Source organism: Acanthopagrus latus, chromosome 7 (genome assembly GCF_904848185.1).
Source record: "Acanthopagrus latus isolate v.2019 chromosome 7, fAcaLat1.1, whole genome shotgun sequence".
Taxonomy (NCBI): Eukaryota; Metazoa; Chordata; class Actinopteri; order Spariformes; family Sparidae; genus Acanthopagrus; species Acanthopagrus latus.
Window position 1 is genome coordinate 26,665,979 of NC_051045.1, and position 12,977 is coordinate 26,678,955.

Sequence of the window (12,977 nt, forward strand, 5' to 3'; positions counted from 1 at the left end):
GAAAGGTGGGTGGGTGGCTTTTTAGCTCAATTTAATGAATAATAATGATGATTGGAGGAGGCGGAGGAGGGCAGGAATGAACCCCAGCTGATGGAGAACCTCTACCATGACTTTAACCATTTAAATGCATTGTGACATTGGATGAAGTATCAGCACAGGGTACTGTTCTCTGGGCTGCCCTTCAGCAGGAAAGTAGTCCCGGTCAGTCTCGAGAATTAGGCAGTCACTAACACAGCACAGTACAGCGCCACCTACAGTCAGCCCAACAGTGGAGACTCCAACTGAGTGCTGAGGCTCTGTGTACATCCGACCCTCCGCAGGGAAGGAGGGGAGGGGGGACTGCCAGATGTAGCCGAACCGCGCATGCGCATAAATCGTAGCGGCCCACTCCAGAAGGACGCCCGCTGTCGGCCATATCCCGCCATTACTGCGCCTGGTTGTTTACCCCACAGCTTCGACCACAGGAACAGAAGGCAGGCTCCAGGTTTTGAGGGACCAGGTACGTACTTTTTTTTTTTTTTTTTTTTGGAGCTTAATTGGCTCAACTGATTGACGGACCAATCAAGAGTTTTAATGAGCTGGACTCGCGAGGCTCTCACAATGAGATTATTTATGCTAATCAAGTAGATGTCACTTCCGCCCCTTTTATTTGCGCCATTTTGGATAGGGCAGTTTCTAGGCTGAATGTGTATTGTCTGTCAGAAAAGAGAATGGGCAAAACGTTGTCGGCTGCCAGGCAATCATAGACACACTTTGGTCATTTATTTGAAAGCGTGGACGCGCCTGTAGATGTTCCCATAAATAGGACATGTGCCTGTCCGCCTCAATACAGAGAATGGAGGTTTTAATTGTCTAATGAGTCTCGGAGGCTTTCTGTTCCCGTTTGCCGACCAGAGGAAGAGGATAGTCGGCGAGGGAGAATCGGGGTTGGAGGATACACCGACGGCCGGGTGGCTGGTTCTCCCCCTCAAAGCTAGCTGTCACCTGAACGGATATTAGCGAGATATCTGGAAGGAGTGGAAGTGTCTGTACATCTCCTCAGTCATCCTGAGGTGACACATTTCACTCAGACGGGAGCACTGGATGTGAAAGCAGGTAAACTTGTCTGTCATAATGTTGGGATCTGTAACCGTCAAATCGCCAGAGTTTGCTGTTAGCCGTGGCTACCTGCGGTGATGCGATGGGTGGTGGTGAAGAACTACAGCTAAGGTAACTTGGCTGTCGATATAGTCAGCGTTATGTTTTCAATAAGTCAGGGGGTTCAACGTAAACTCAAGTTGGACGACTCCTCCTTGAGGTTTGTGCAACTGCCTGCTATAATAAAAGTGAACATCCTATGTGGGAAAATTAAGTACACAAATGGCAGCATTAGTTTCTGAACTGAGCCCGTGTTGTTGGTGCGAGTTGGCTAGCTTAGCATGCTAACTTAGCGCAGTGTGCCCCCAATTCTTTGTCAGTGGCAGCAGCTCCCTGCCAAAGCTATCGATCTGGATCCTGCCAGATGCTGATCAGAGATTAGATTCACTGACACTAACGCTCCCGCACCGCACGATCCGCTCGTTCTGTCCACAGCTAAAGCTGCCACGACAGATGTTGCGAGGTAACGTTTTCAGTGCAATGCTTTGAATATTGAGAGTGCATCTACATTACTGGATAGAGTTCTGACTCAGGGACACAGGATGCATATTCACAAATACAGTTTGTAACACGGAATTCATTCAATTGTTTCCTAAACAATGCAAGTTTTCTCTTGAATAACCAAACCCTCAAAGCTGATCAGAATATGATCCAAGTTCAACCAGTTGGAACAGGGGTGTGATGCACTCATACCTCGTGTTTGATCCAGAGGGGAGGAAGGCTGTCACTTAGTCAGGACAAGTGTCAGATCATGACCATGACCATGGTCACTACTATTATCCAAACACACACAGACCCTCACCAACAGTCAGCCCTCAAGCTCTGTTGCTCAGGTTACAGACAGGTGTTGAGCCAATTGACACAACTAACCCCATGGGATTTTAAGCATCCCTAACTTTTCTGTGATTATGGACGTCACTGGTGGCTTCTTACCTCACGAAACATCTAGACATTGACCCAGAAGGATGGATGGCAGTAGTCAACCAGAACATAGGTAATCATGTCCCAGTGGTGGACTGACAGAGTGAGTGAGGAAAATCTGTGTGTGAAGGTTTGTAGGCGTCCTGTATTTTTTTTCTTTTTCAGAGCACAGTGAAAGGGGGGAAACCTGTTTTCTGCCAGCAGCCCTCAGCAGAGCAGAGCAGAGCAGTCTCCTATCCACTTTCCTCCCTCTCCTTTTCCTTCTCTCGCTCCCTTCCCTCCTGCTCAGGCTCTCTTTGGCTTTTTCTCTCTCCTTTTCTTCAACCCCCCCCCCCCACCTATCCGTCGCCCCTCTTTCTCTCACCCTCTCCCATGTTCTCCCCCCCAGCCTCTTCCCCTCCTTTCCTCACCCTCCCCTCCCTCGCCCCTGATCCTGTCTGTCCGACCTCCCTGCCTCCCCATCCCCTCCCCCCTCCACTTCCGTCGCTCACTCCCTGTCCTCTCTCCTTCCCTCTCATCTCTCCCCTCACACTCCTTCCACCCTTGCTCGCTCACTCCCCTCCCCTCCTCTCTCTCTCCCTCCTCTTCCTCCCAGCTGCCCCCCCTCCACACACACACACACACACTCACCCTCCCCCTTCACTGATCTCTCTCACTCCTTCTGTCCCTCCCCTTCCAACATCCCTCCCTCCCTTCTCTCCTCTCCTCTCCTCCCTCCCTCCCTCCCTCCCTCCCCCTCCACTGCAGACATATTGTAGAGGCTGCTGCTGACTCAATAGGAGGCGCCATTCTGTGATGGTATTGCGAGGCAGGGAGAAAAAGGGGGCAGGCAGAGTATTGGGAGGCTTACATAATGGAGCTCCTCTCTAGCGCCATCTACAAGTAATGGGAGGAAGCAGGAAAGAGACAGACAGGGGAAGTGGGCAAGGATGTGTCTTTCACTCATTCTTGCGCTGGCACATTTCTCAATGGAAGAAAGTGAGACAGCCAGGCGGATGGACAGAAATGTGTCTGGTTCGCTCAGCCCGTCATTAGACCAACAGTTGGTGGATCCACACACACACACACACACACACACACACACACACACAAACAGTTCCACCTCTTTGTTTTGTCTTTTCTAGAAGGCAAATAAGCTGAGGCATTCACAGGAATTGTTTGGGACTGTGCTGTTTGTCACTGAGCTGCCTTTATGTCATCAGGCATAAGTGACCTTTGACCTCACCACATGGAGCTCTGATTTGAATAGACAGTTGACCTGCCACTTTGGACAGTGAAGTGAACAGCCTGTACTTCCTCTGGCCTTTTATTAATGCTAAACTTATTGTAAGTGATTATAACACATAATGAATGGGATGACGGTGGTTTAATTATGTAATGTAAAGAACCAGTTGGTCCGTCTTTCACTAGCAACTTTTCTTTCTACTCCTGACAGCTAAATGAGTTTTGGCCGGGTTTTAACTGCTGGAACAACAACAACAATAACAACAACAACAAAAAGTTTAGAATAGAATTATAAGAAGAATTATGATAATAATAATGATGATTTTGTTGTTAGCTTTTTTTAGCCATAGTTCATAGGGGATAAGCAACATAAAACTCAGATGAGCCACTAATCATTTAGCACTAGCTTGAAACTTTAGTGCCCTGAAGTTTTCTCATCAGCAAGCAAAAATTATGTTGACATCCAGTCTTTCCCCAAATGCACTGTCTGTATCCTTGAGAAGTGTCCTTTGGCCCTGCCTTTGCTACCGCATCGCTGCACATCCTGATACATTACCACTACCTATCATTCAGTGGAATAGCATGAAATGGCGTGCAGTTCGGCTTGCTTTTGTCTGATTGAACCCAACTGAGTCCAAGAGGGTATTAACAGAGGCTGATTCAAACTCAAAGGGCCTTCTGTTTTCTAAATCTGAACCTGACTTGAGCTGAAGCACCTAATGTGAGCTGAGGCTGTTTGTGTTAGGGGTTGATCGCAAAAAGACGTGTTGCTAGCTTCACGCTGGCCGCTTACCTATTGTTTTCCTATGGCACAATGCACCTTGCGTGCTCTCCCCTCTTGCTTCACCTCATGCATTTCTAGCTGGTTTTCAGCACTAGTGGCAAAGTTATCAATCAGTCACATCAATTACATATGAAGGTCTGCCGGACACACAGCCCCACCCCATGGACGCACTGTTCTGTTTTGCCCAATACAAGCATTTTCAAAGCATTTAGTTGTGTGATTGGGGCCTTACCCTCTGTTACACAGTTGTTATCATGGTTACAGCTTGCTTGCTTACGCTGATTACTGACATGCACAGTGTGGATGATCATGAAAAGGCATTGTTATACACAAACGAAACTGGAGTTAAGTCCAGGCAGTAATTACTACTAATGTGACTTACCGTGGACATCATTTCTACATTTTTGTTTCGAACCTGGCCTACCCCATCGGGCCCCAACAAGTCGGACCATGCCTGGATTGGTTGCCCATGCTCTTGTGTAAATTTATTAGCAGGGAAATTTGTGGCATTTCCTACACATATGTGCATCAAAATGCCTTGTCCAAAACTCCAGATTGTTCTTTTTATCCGTTTTGTTGTCCAAGTGTTGTGGTAACATGTTTGCCTGGTTAAGCCTCACCAGATTGTGAAACTGCTGTGCTAGCAGGCCTTTTTTCACTAGAGAAAGTTTGATATGTCACAGCAGGAAAAGTGCAGACACAAACTATATAATATCTATATTTCCAATTAGTGGCCTCAGTTACAGGGTCCTGTCATTGTGTCTGCTGTCTTTTTGTCACTGCCTGTGTGAGCCAGTCCATCAGCCATCCAACACAGGCCACCCTGGCAAAACAACGCAAAGTTATACAGCAAGAAAGTTGAACCAGGCTAAACAACACTATCGAGAACCATGCCATGTTGACCAGTCACAAACATACAAGCACACATTTCTGGGGTGGACTGATTATCGGGCCGTTATTGTGCATTTTTCTTACAATGTCTCGCCCTTAATCTTCAAAGTAACAAGTAACTTAAACGATCAAGTAAAGGCAGTGAAAGTATAAAGTAGCAGAAAATTTAAGTATTCTAGTTAAGTACTTAGAGGTATGAATCTTCACCTCAAGATAGAAAACGATTCTGCTGTCAACGATTCAAATGCAAAATGAGTCTTGATGCATCTCAGCGTATGGCATCCTCACCATTTATTCAGAAAGTCGTTCCAATAATCACACTACAACAGTCTACAAAATAAAAGCTGCACCTTTTCAGTATCTGTACCTCAGAAGATAAACATTACAAAAACAAAATATTTATCTATCTGCAGAGTCTTGCAAATTTTTCATAATAGTATTGTTTTCACATGGCAGCTTTAAAGTAAGGGATCTGTTGACTCTGCTACAATGGCTAGAATGATTAGTAATTGTTGTAAGGAAGAGGTCATGTTTAGCTTGGGTCTCCTACAGTTCGTACTGCCCCAGCAAGTTCATAAGGTCCGAATGTTGTTTAAAAAAAATAACCCAGTCAGTCTTTTTTGTCACTCGCAGATGATGTCTGACTCCCTTCGACATACAGGACCTCCTACATAAGTAATGTTAGCCTGATGTCCGCCCACATTCAAAGCACGGAAGCAAAGTCGCTAGGTGACTTAATTGTCCAGCTGATGCCGGACAGTCAACAGTCAGCATAAGCAGCAGACTCTCGATTATGCTGTGTCTCTGCATCAATGCAGAATCTTCCATACTAGGGTTCTGACAACCCTAGTATCCTGTGAATATTGCACATGCTTGAGCTTGCAGGTAGTTGTTCAGTTCAGCTTCATTAGCCCCCTGTTCTGTAAGACCTGATGTGGTTCAGACGTGCAATCAGACCACTATCATCTCTGAGCTGCTCCTCCAACTTGACCCTCCACACTGCATACAGCCGAGTGACTGTTATGAGCTTCTTGAAGCCCTGTTTTTTTTAATTGTGCTTATAGGCATCATATATTTAGTGGTACAGTACGTAATTGCACTTGTTATGTCTTTGTATCACTTTGGTTTCTTCTCATATGGGGTAATGGCTGAAAAAGCAGTGGAAATGTGTTGGTTGTCAAAGTGAAGTTTAACTAGTAGAAGCAATAGGGCTGGTCTGTTGGCTACTTGCAGGAGCTCGCCTCATAGCTCTAGTTCTGTTTGGGTAGGTGCCTGTTAAGATGATGGAAGGTTGGTGGTGGCTGACACATTTTGCACCTAATGCTGGACTGTCATTTGTCAGACTTCAGGTAGGGGAACTATTTCCAAAAAAGTAAAGTGATGTGACCTTTTTTCAGTACAGTTTCTTCTTCTTTGAGTTTCCTCGCATTCAGTTTTGCTAGTCGGCCACTCATTTTCTTGTGTCAGCTTGACATCGTCATTCTGAGTTGTTGACTCAAAAAAAAAAGTTTTTTATCGAAAATAAAGGTCATAAATTTGTCATCGTTATCGGGAAAATGATTGAGGTAGTTTTATTGCCTAGCCCTACCTGTACCCCTGTTAAGAGTCCAAACACTGACTGTGATCTCTGAAAAGTTTTTGATCACGGCTTCCCTTTATATGTGTCATACTAGGCAAGTTGATTTAAGTTCAAGGCTTTAAGTAATTTGTTAATTCCTGACTTCAGTTAACAGACACCTGTCCTTATTTTACCCTACACCATTTGACAACATGCTGTGTGTGTCTTTTCTATTCAGGCGGGCAGAATGTTCCAGCTCCCTGTCAATAACCTAGGCAGTCTGCGGAAAGCAAGAAAAAATGTCAAGAAGGTCCTGGGAGACATCGGCTTGGAGTTCTGCAGAGATCACCTAGAGGTGAGCATGCCAAAACTTTTGTTTTTTTAATGATGTTAGTACATTCTACTGTATCTTCATGTTGATGGCTTGACCTTAAGATCAATACGGTGTATGCATTCCTTGAGTTTCCTTGAGAATGCCAAATATGACTTTGTCTTTAAATTCACATTCCCAGCATCATTCTCACCTCTTGCTGAGGTTTAAGAATGGTTCTTGTTCGGATAAATGTAGCGCTTGTGCACATATGGGAAATCTGCTTTTGCTTAATAATCAAGTTGATTTAGTAGTTTAGAATCCAGTTGGTTCGCCGTGGGAAGTAAGTGTTCAGCAGTAGGGTGCCTGGCACTGCTACATAAATGTAGAGAATGCATGATGATAGTGAACTGCAAAAAATAGGGTTCAGGGGTCTTGAAGGAGACCTCTAGATTTTATATAGTTCCTAATATTTGATCGGGTTGGTAACATTGTCTTTGTGATTGATTGATTTATGAGAATCATGAGCCAGAATCTGTTCAATTTGTTTTACACAATAACATTATATAGAACCCATACGTGAAAATATTGGCTTATTTTCCAGCTCTAACATGATCAGAAATGTTGCTAGATATGCGTTTTGGTCTCTGACGTGTTCAAATCTGAAAAAATACAGTAACTTACTACTTAAGGGTCTAAGGGATGCATGCTATTCTTCCCTGTTAATGTTGCTTTGTGAACAACACATTTGTGTTGAAATCACAGAAATAAATGTAAGAAACCTGTCAAATGGGGAAAAAAAAGAAATACCTTGGAGACCATTTTCTCCGGATGCTTATAGTTCTTGCAGAGGTGAGAACCTTTTTTAGTGTCAATCATCAAGACATACTACTTTGCAGCTTATACTACTGCTTAAGCCTACTGCTAAATGCGGTTGAGTGCCGCTCAATAAAATATCAGTATCAATAATCAGCTAATGGTAGCCTCAGTTGTATGGGAATTACAGCCTAAGAGAAGTGTGTTCATTATAAGCACTTCAAGGTTCTGTATTTAATGTCTGTGTATTATATATTCTATATATGCTATTTGTAGATGTCACGATTGTGCAAGCCTAGGAATAATAATAATAATAATAATAATAATAATAATAATAATGATAATGATAATCTGACACGTTAATTCAAACGTTCCTAGGTTTGCGCACTTTGGGACCCATTCAATTTCCCTGGGACTCACTCCACTGAAAACCTTAAAAATATATATCAACATCTCTGCATTATGTAAATAGTTGTCACGGTGGACAGTAAAAAGCTGTGAATGGGTATGACTGTGATAGTTTTCTGAAAAATTCAGAAATATGAAAATAGTTTTGTGTTAAGCAGCTCATAGGGCAGCAGAGGCAGATTTTGGATGTGTACACATTAACAAATGTGTGGCCTGCAGTTACTCAGAAGCCCCTTCTTTTTGTCTGGTTGTAAATTGTTTCACAAGTCCATAGAGGCAATCTTGGCCTCATAGATGTTCCCAATAATAATCTTTGGATAGGTTGTGCCTTTGTTTAATCATCAAGTATTAATCTTAATTTCTTTGTCATTTAGGACTATAAAGACTTTACTCCTCCAGATGTGTATATAAAGCACACTACATGGGAAGATGTGTGCATGTGGGAGCCATCACATACCAAAGTCCAGGTGTGTGACACACACAGATGCACACTCACCTATAAATGTCCTGTTTTTATAATTTGTATTTTATTCAGACAAAAACATTGTAAAGTCTTAGCTTTTTTTTCACCTCTGTCTCCAGGACTACAGATCAAAGCCTTTCTGCTGCTCCGGCTGCCTCTTTTCATCAAAGTACTTCTCTGCATACAAGAGCCATTTCCGCAATGTCCACAGCGAGGACTTTGAGAACAACATTCTTCTCAACTGCCCCTACTGCACTTACAATGGTAACAAAAAGACTCTGGAAACGCACATCAAACTTTTCCACATGCCTAACAACACTGTGCGGCAGGGCCCCGGTGGAATGGTGGCAGGAGCTGGGGGGATCATGATAAAGGACGGAGTGCTGAAGAGGACTGGGGACAGTGTTGAACAGGCGGTGTACTACTGCAAGAAGTGCACCTACAGGGACCCTTTGTACAATGTGGTGCGAAAGCACATCTACCGGGAACACTTCCAGCAAGTGGCCCAGCCCTACATTGTGAAACCAGGAGAGAAGACACATGCTCAAAATGGTGGCACAGCAGGGGCCACAGGGAATACAGAGAGTAATAACACAAATACTGTTAACAGTAACCAGATTCATTGCAAGAAGTGTCTGTTTGTTCCAAGGACCTACGAGGCACTTGTTCAGCATGTTATTGAGGACCACGAGAGAATTGGCTACCAGGTGACAGCCATGATTGGGCACACCAGTGTGATAGTCCCCCGTCCCAAACCCATCATCATGATCCCCCCCAAAACTCAAGGAGACAAGACCATCATTGGGATGGGCCCTAAAGGTGCTGTAATGGCCACGACCAGGTCTCCTGGCTCGCAGCAGTTGGGTCGGGTTGTCATTTCATCAAAGACAGGCTTCAACTCAAGTCTTCTATCTGGGATGAAACATGATGCAGTTCGATTAAAAGCTGGGAGCACCCAGCCATTCTCTATCGGCAGCCAGCAGGTGAGGGTTACTTTGCCGGGGAATGCCCAGGTGTCTGTGCCCCAGCAGTCGCACGCAGCAAAGCAGCTTATTTCTGGTGGTAGCCTGAGGAGTCCAGTTGGGGTCAGTGCCTCTTCCTCTCTCAAATCAAACCCCCTGGGATCACGTGTCCAGGCAGCAGCTACTACTGTAGCCTCTGTCACAGCCAAAAAAGGTGGCTCCTCAGTTCTTGGCACATCCTACACCCAGAAGTGGAAAATCTGCACTATCTGCAATGAGCTCTTCCCAGAGAATGTGTACAGTTCACATTTTGAGAAGGAGCACAAAGCAGAGAAGGTGCCTGCTGTAGCCAACTACATCATGAAAATCCACAACTTCACCAGCAAGTGTCTCTACTGCAACCGCTATCTCCCCAGTGACACACTGTTAAACCACATGTTGATCCATGGTCTGTCTTGCCCACACTGCCGTGCAACCTTCAATGATGTGGAGAAAATGGTGGCCCACATGCGGCTGTCGCACCCAGATGAGAGCGTTGGACCACGTACAGATTCACCATTGACCTTTGACCTCACTCTGCAGCAGGGTAATCCCAAGAATGTTCAGTTGATTGTCACTACCTACAACATGAGAGATGCCCCAGAGGAGTCAGTGGCGTTTCATGCTCAGAACAATAACACCTCTGTCACATCCGCCTTGTCTGCCTCCCTATTATCAGGCAAGAGGTTAATGCCTCAGCCTCCACCTAAAACATCTTCAGGGGCCACTGACAGTGCACCCGCCAAGAGTGCCCCACAGGCATCTGTGCCCTACAAGAGGGATGTTGGCAAGACACTGTGTCCTCTTTGTTTCTCTATTCTTAAGGGGCCGATCTCAGACTCACTGGCACACCACCTGAGAGAGAGGCACCAGGTGATTCAGACAGTCCACCCTGTAGAAAAGAAACTGACCTACAAGTGTATTCACTGCCTGGGGGTTTACACGAGTAACATGACGGCCTCCACCATTACTCTACATTTGGTGCACTGTAGAGGTGTTGGGAAATCCCAGAATGGGCAGGACAGTCGGGTAGCTCATTCTTCTCGGGTAAGCCAGGCCCAGAGCAGCACTCTCAAACGGGCCGGCTTTGATAGCTCTGACACTAGTGCACCAAAACGAAGGAGGCCAGGACCCCCAGGGGAAAGAGCCAACCCCCGGGATAACAACGGTCCATCTACGTTTGAAGAAAATCCTGATGAACCTGTAGTGCTGGCTCTTGACCCCAAAGGCCACGAAAATGAGTCATATGAATCCAGGAAGGCATTTCTAACCCAGTATTTCAATCGAGCGCCATATCCCACACCACGGGAGGTTGAGAAGCTGGCATCCAGTCTGTGGCTATGGAAGTCGGACATTTCCAGTCACTTTGTCAACAAAAGGAGGAAATGCGTACAGGAATGCGAAACCCAGAATGCCAGTGTGTTACTGGGGTTCAGTATGCACGAGCTCAGCAAAGTGAGTCACGAGCTGGTGGTGGTCCAGGATGTCGTGTACGAGGGCAGACATGTCAAGAGGCGGACATCTAGGGCGCATATGGGTGTGTCAGAGCAGGCTCTTAGAAGACACAGGGAGCTTGTAGCTGCTAATGGTGGTGTGGCCCTGCCACAAAAGGGAAAGCCAACAGGGACTGTGGAAGGTACTAAAGTAATGCCATCTGCCCCCAAATCCAACAGTGCCAGCAAAGACCAAACCAAGACAATCAACAGCACCTTACAACAGAAAATGCCTCTTGATCTCTCAGAGCCCATTGCCATTGACTCTGACAGTGATGAGGAAGAGCAGCAGATGGATAACAATGAACGGGAGGAAGCTGCACATCTCCGTGGTAACGAACAACTTACTGGAGCTAACGAGGGAGGTGAGCCAAGGACAGGGTCCAAGTTTGTTTCAGATCTAGATGATTTGTCAGACGACGAAGACGATGAGGATGACGAAGAGGATGAGGATGAGGATGAAGGGGAGCATGTAGAGAATGGCTTTGGGCCCTCAGAGGGCTCAGGCAGACATGCTGCCAAAGGAAGAGACTCTCTGCCCATCATTATTCCCAAGTTTGTACCATCATCTGCAAGAAGCGCGAGAGACGGGGCCCAGTTGGGCAAACAGCAGGTCTGACTGATAAAATCAAACCAACTCACAGAGTTAGAGAGACACTCGAGATTTGATCCACGGCAACAAATCTGCCTCACCTGAAGGACACTGCCCAGTCATATTGGGTACCTGCGAAGGAGGGAGTGATGTGGAATGAAAACTCAAAACAAGCCATCCAGTGACATTTAAAGGCAGTACTCAACGAGCAGCTAGGATTGATGTAAAGATTTGTAAACAAAGTTTTAATGTTTCTTCCCTGAATGGGAGGGAAGGTGCAAAGACAACAGTGAAGTTACACCAAACAAATAGAAAATGTTTTTTGCCTTCTATATACTTTATTACATTGAGATGAGGAGTTATTCGTGTTGATTTAGCCACTGAACTTGTAAGCGTGGCTTAAATATTGAGTTGTTGTGAGTGAAAGCTTTGAAGCTGATCAGATAATCCATCATTTTTCATGTAGTTATACTGAAATGGGTAGTGTAAATTTGTACAGTCTTTTAGACATGTTTGGACACATGTTGCCATACATGTACCCTTAAATATTTGCTATTACCTGTGTGTAAGGTAGCCTCATATGTTCTACATTGGTATGCTTAACAATAGGTGTCGCTGTGGTGGCTGGTATTTTCTCGTATGTTTAAGTTTATTTTTTAACAAAAGCCTAGTTTTTTTGCAAAATAATATATCTATATATAAATGAAATAACAAATTGATTTGTTTTGCTTTCAACTTAGATTTTATTTTTTTAATTTCATCCTTTTTTTATGATTTCTGTTCTGACAGAGTAGTTGTTCCAACCTCTTCTAATTCTCGTACAGTATAAAGGAGCATTTCACTCTCGTGAACTTGCTTTCTATTTTCAAAATCTGGACTTCTTTGCCCCGTAAGACTGGACAGTAACCGCTATACTGACATCCACAAAAGTGAGCTTTTTGTTGTTGTTGTTGTTGTTGTTGTTTTTGTTTTGTTTTTGTTTTTTTTGTTTTTTTCAAAAAAGACAATTGTGTTCAATATGTGTTTTTTGAATTGTGCGTATTTGTTTTGTTTTTCATTTTTCACTTAAGCATTTATGAAGAATAAAGTGCTGTAATTGTGCTTCTCACAGAACTAATGACCAAGCCAGCTTATTTGTTCAAAATAAGTAAGGATGGTGCACAAAAGTCATTCTTAGTACTTGGTGATGCACATTTAGAAACACTTTTGAGTGTGTTTATTTATTTAAGATTAAATATTGTAAATCTGCTTTTGTCGCCAATTCTCTCAATTTAAACTTTCTCTTTAAACCTTCTTCTTAAAACTTGCGGTTTTATGATAAAACAGTGTTGCACTCAACTCTAGGAATCAAACTTTTTATATGTGGTTAAACACAGTGA

The 12,977-nt window shown here is 44.4% G+C and overlaps 1 protein-coding gene across 2 annotated transcripts; it reads left to right on the top strand.

Moving 5' to 3' along the window:
• Nucleotides 1-355: 355 nt before the first annotated feature.
• On the top strand, nt 356-12,715 carry adnpb (activity-dependent neuroprotector homeobox b). 2 transcript variants are annotated; one of them, XM_037104681.1, is made up of 4 exons: nt 356-499; nt 6,754-6,870; nt 8,424-8,516; nt 8,632-12,715. In XM_037104681.1, the coding sequence occupies exons 2-4, from the start codon at nt 6,763-6,765 to the stop codon at nt 11,623-11,625; spliced, it is 3,195 nt and encodes a 1,064-aa protein (XP_036960576.1). In that variant the 5' UTR covers nt 356-499; nt 6,754-6,762; the 3' UTR covers nt 11,626-12,715. The 2 variants fall into 2 exon arrangements, with proteins under 2 accessions (XP_036960576.1, XP_036960575.1); XM_037104680.1 differs by lacking the exon at nt 356-499 and adding an exon at nt 646-1,095.
• The last annotated feature ends 262 nt before the right edge of the window (nt 12,716-12,977 follow it).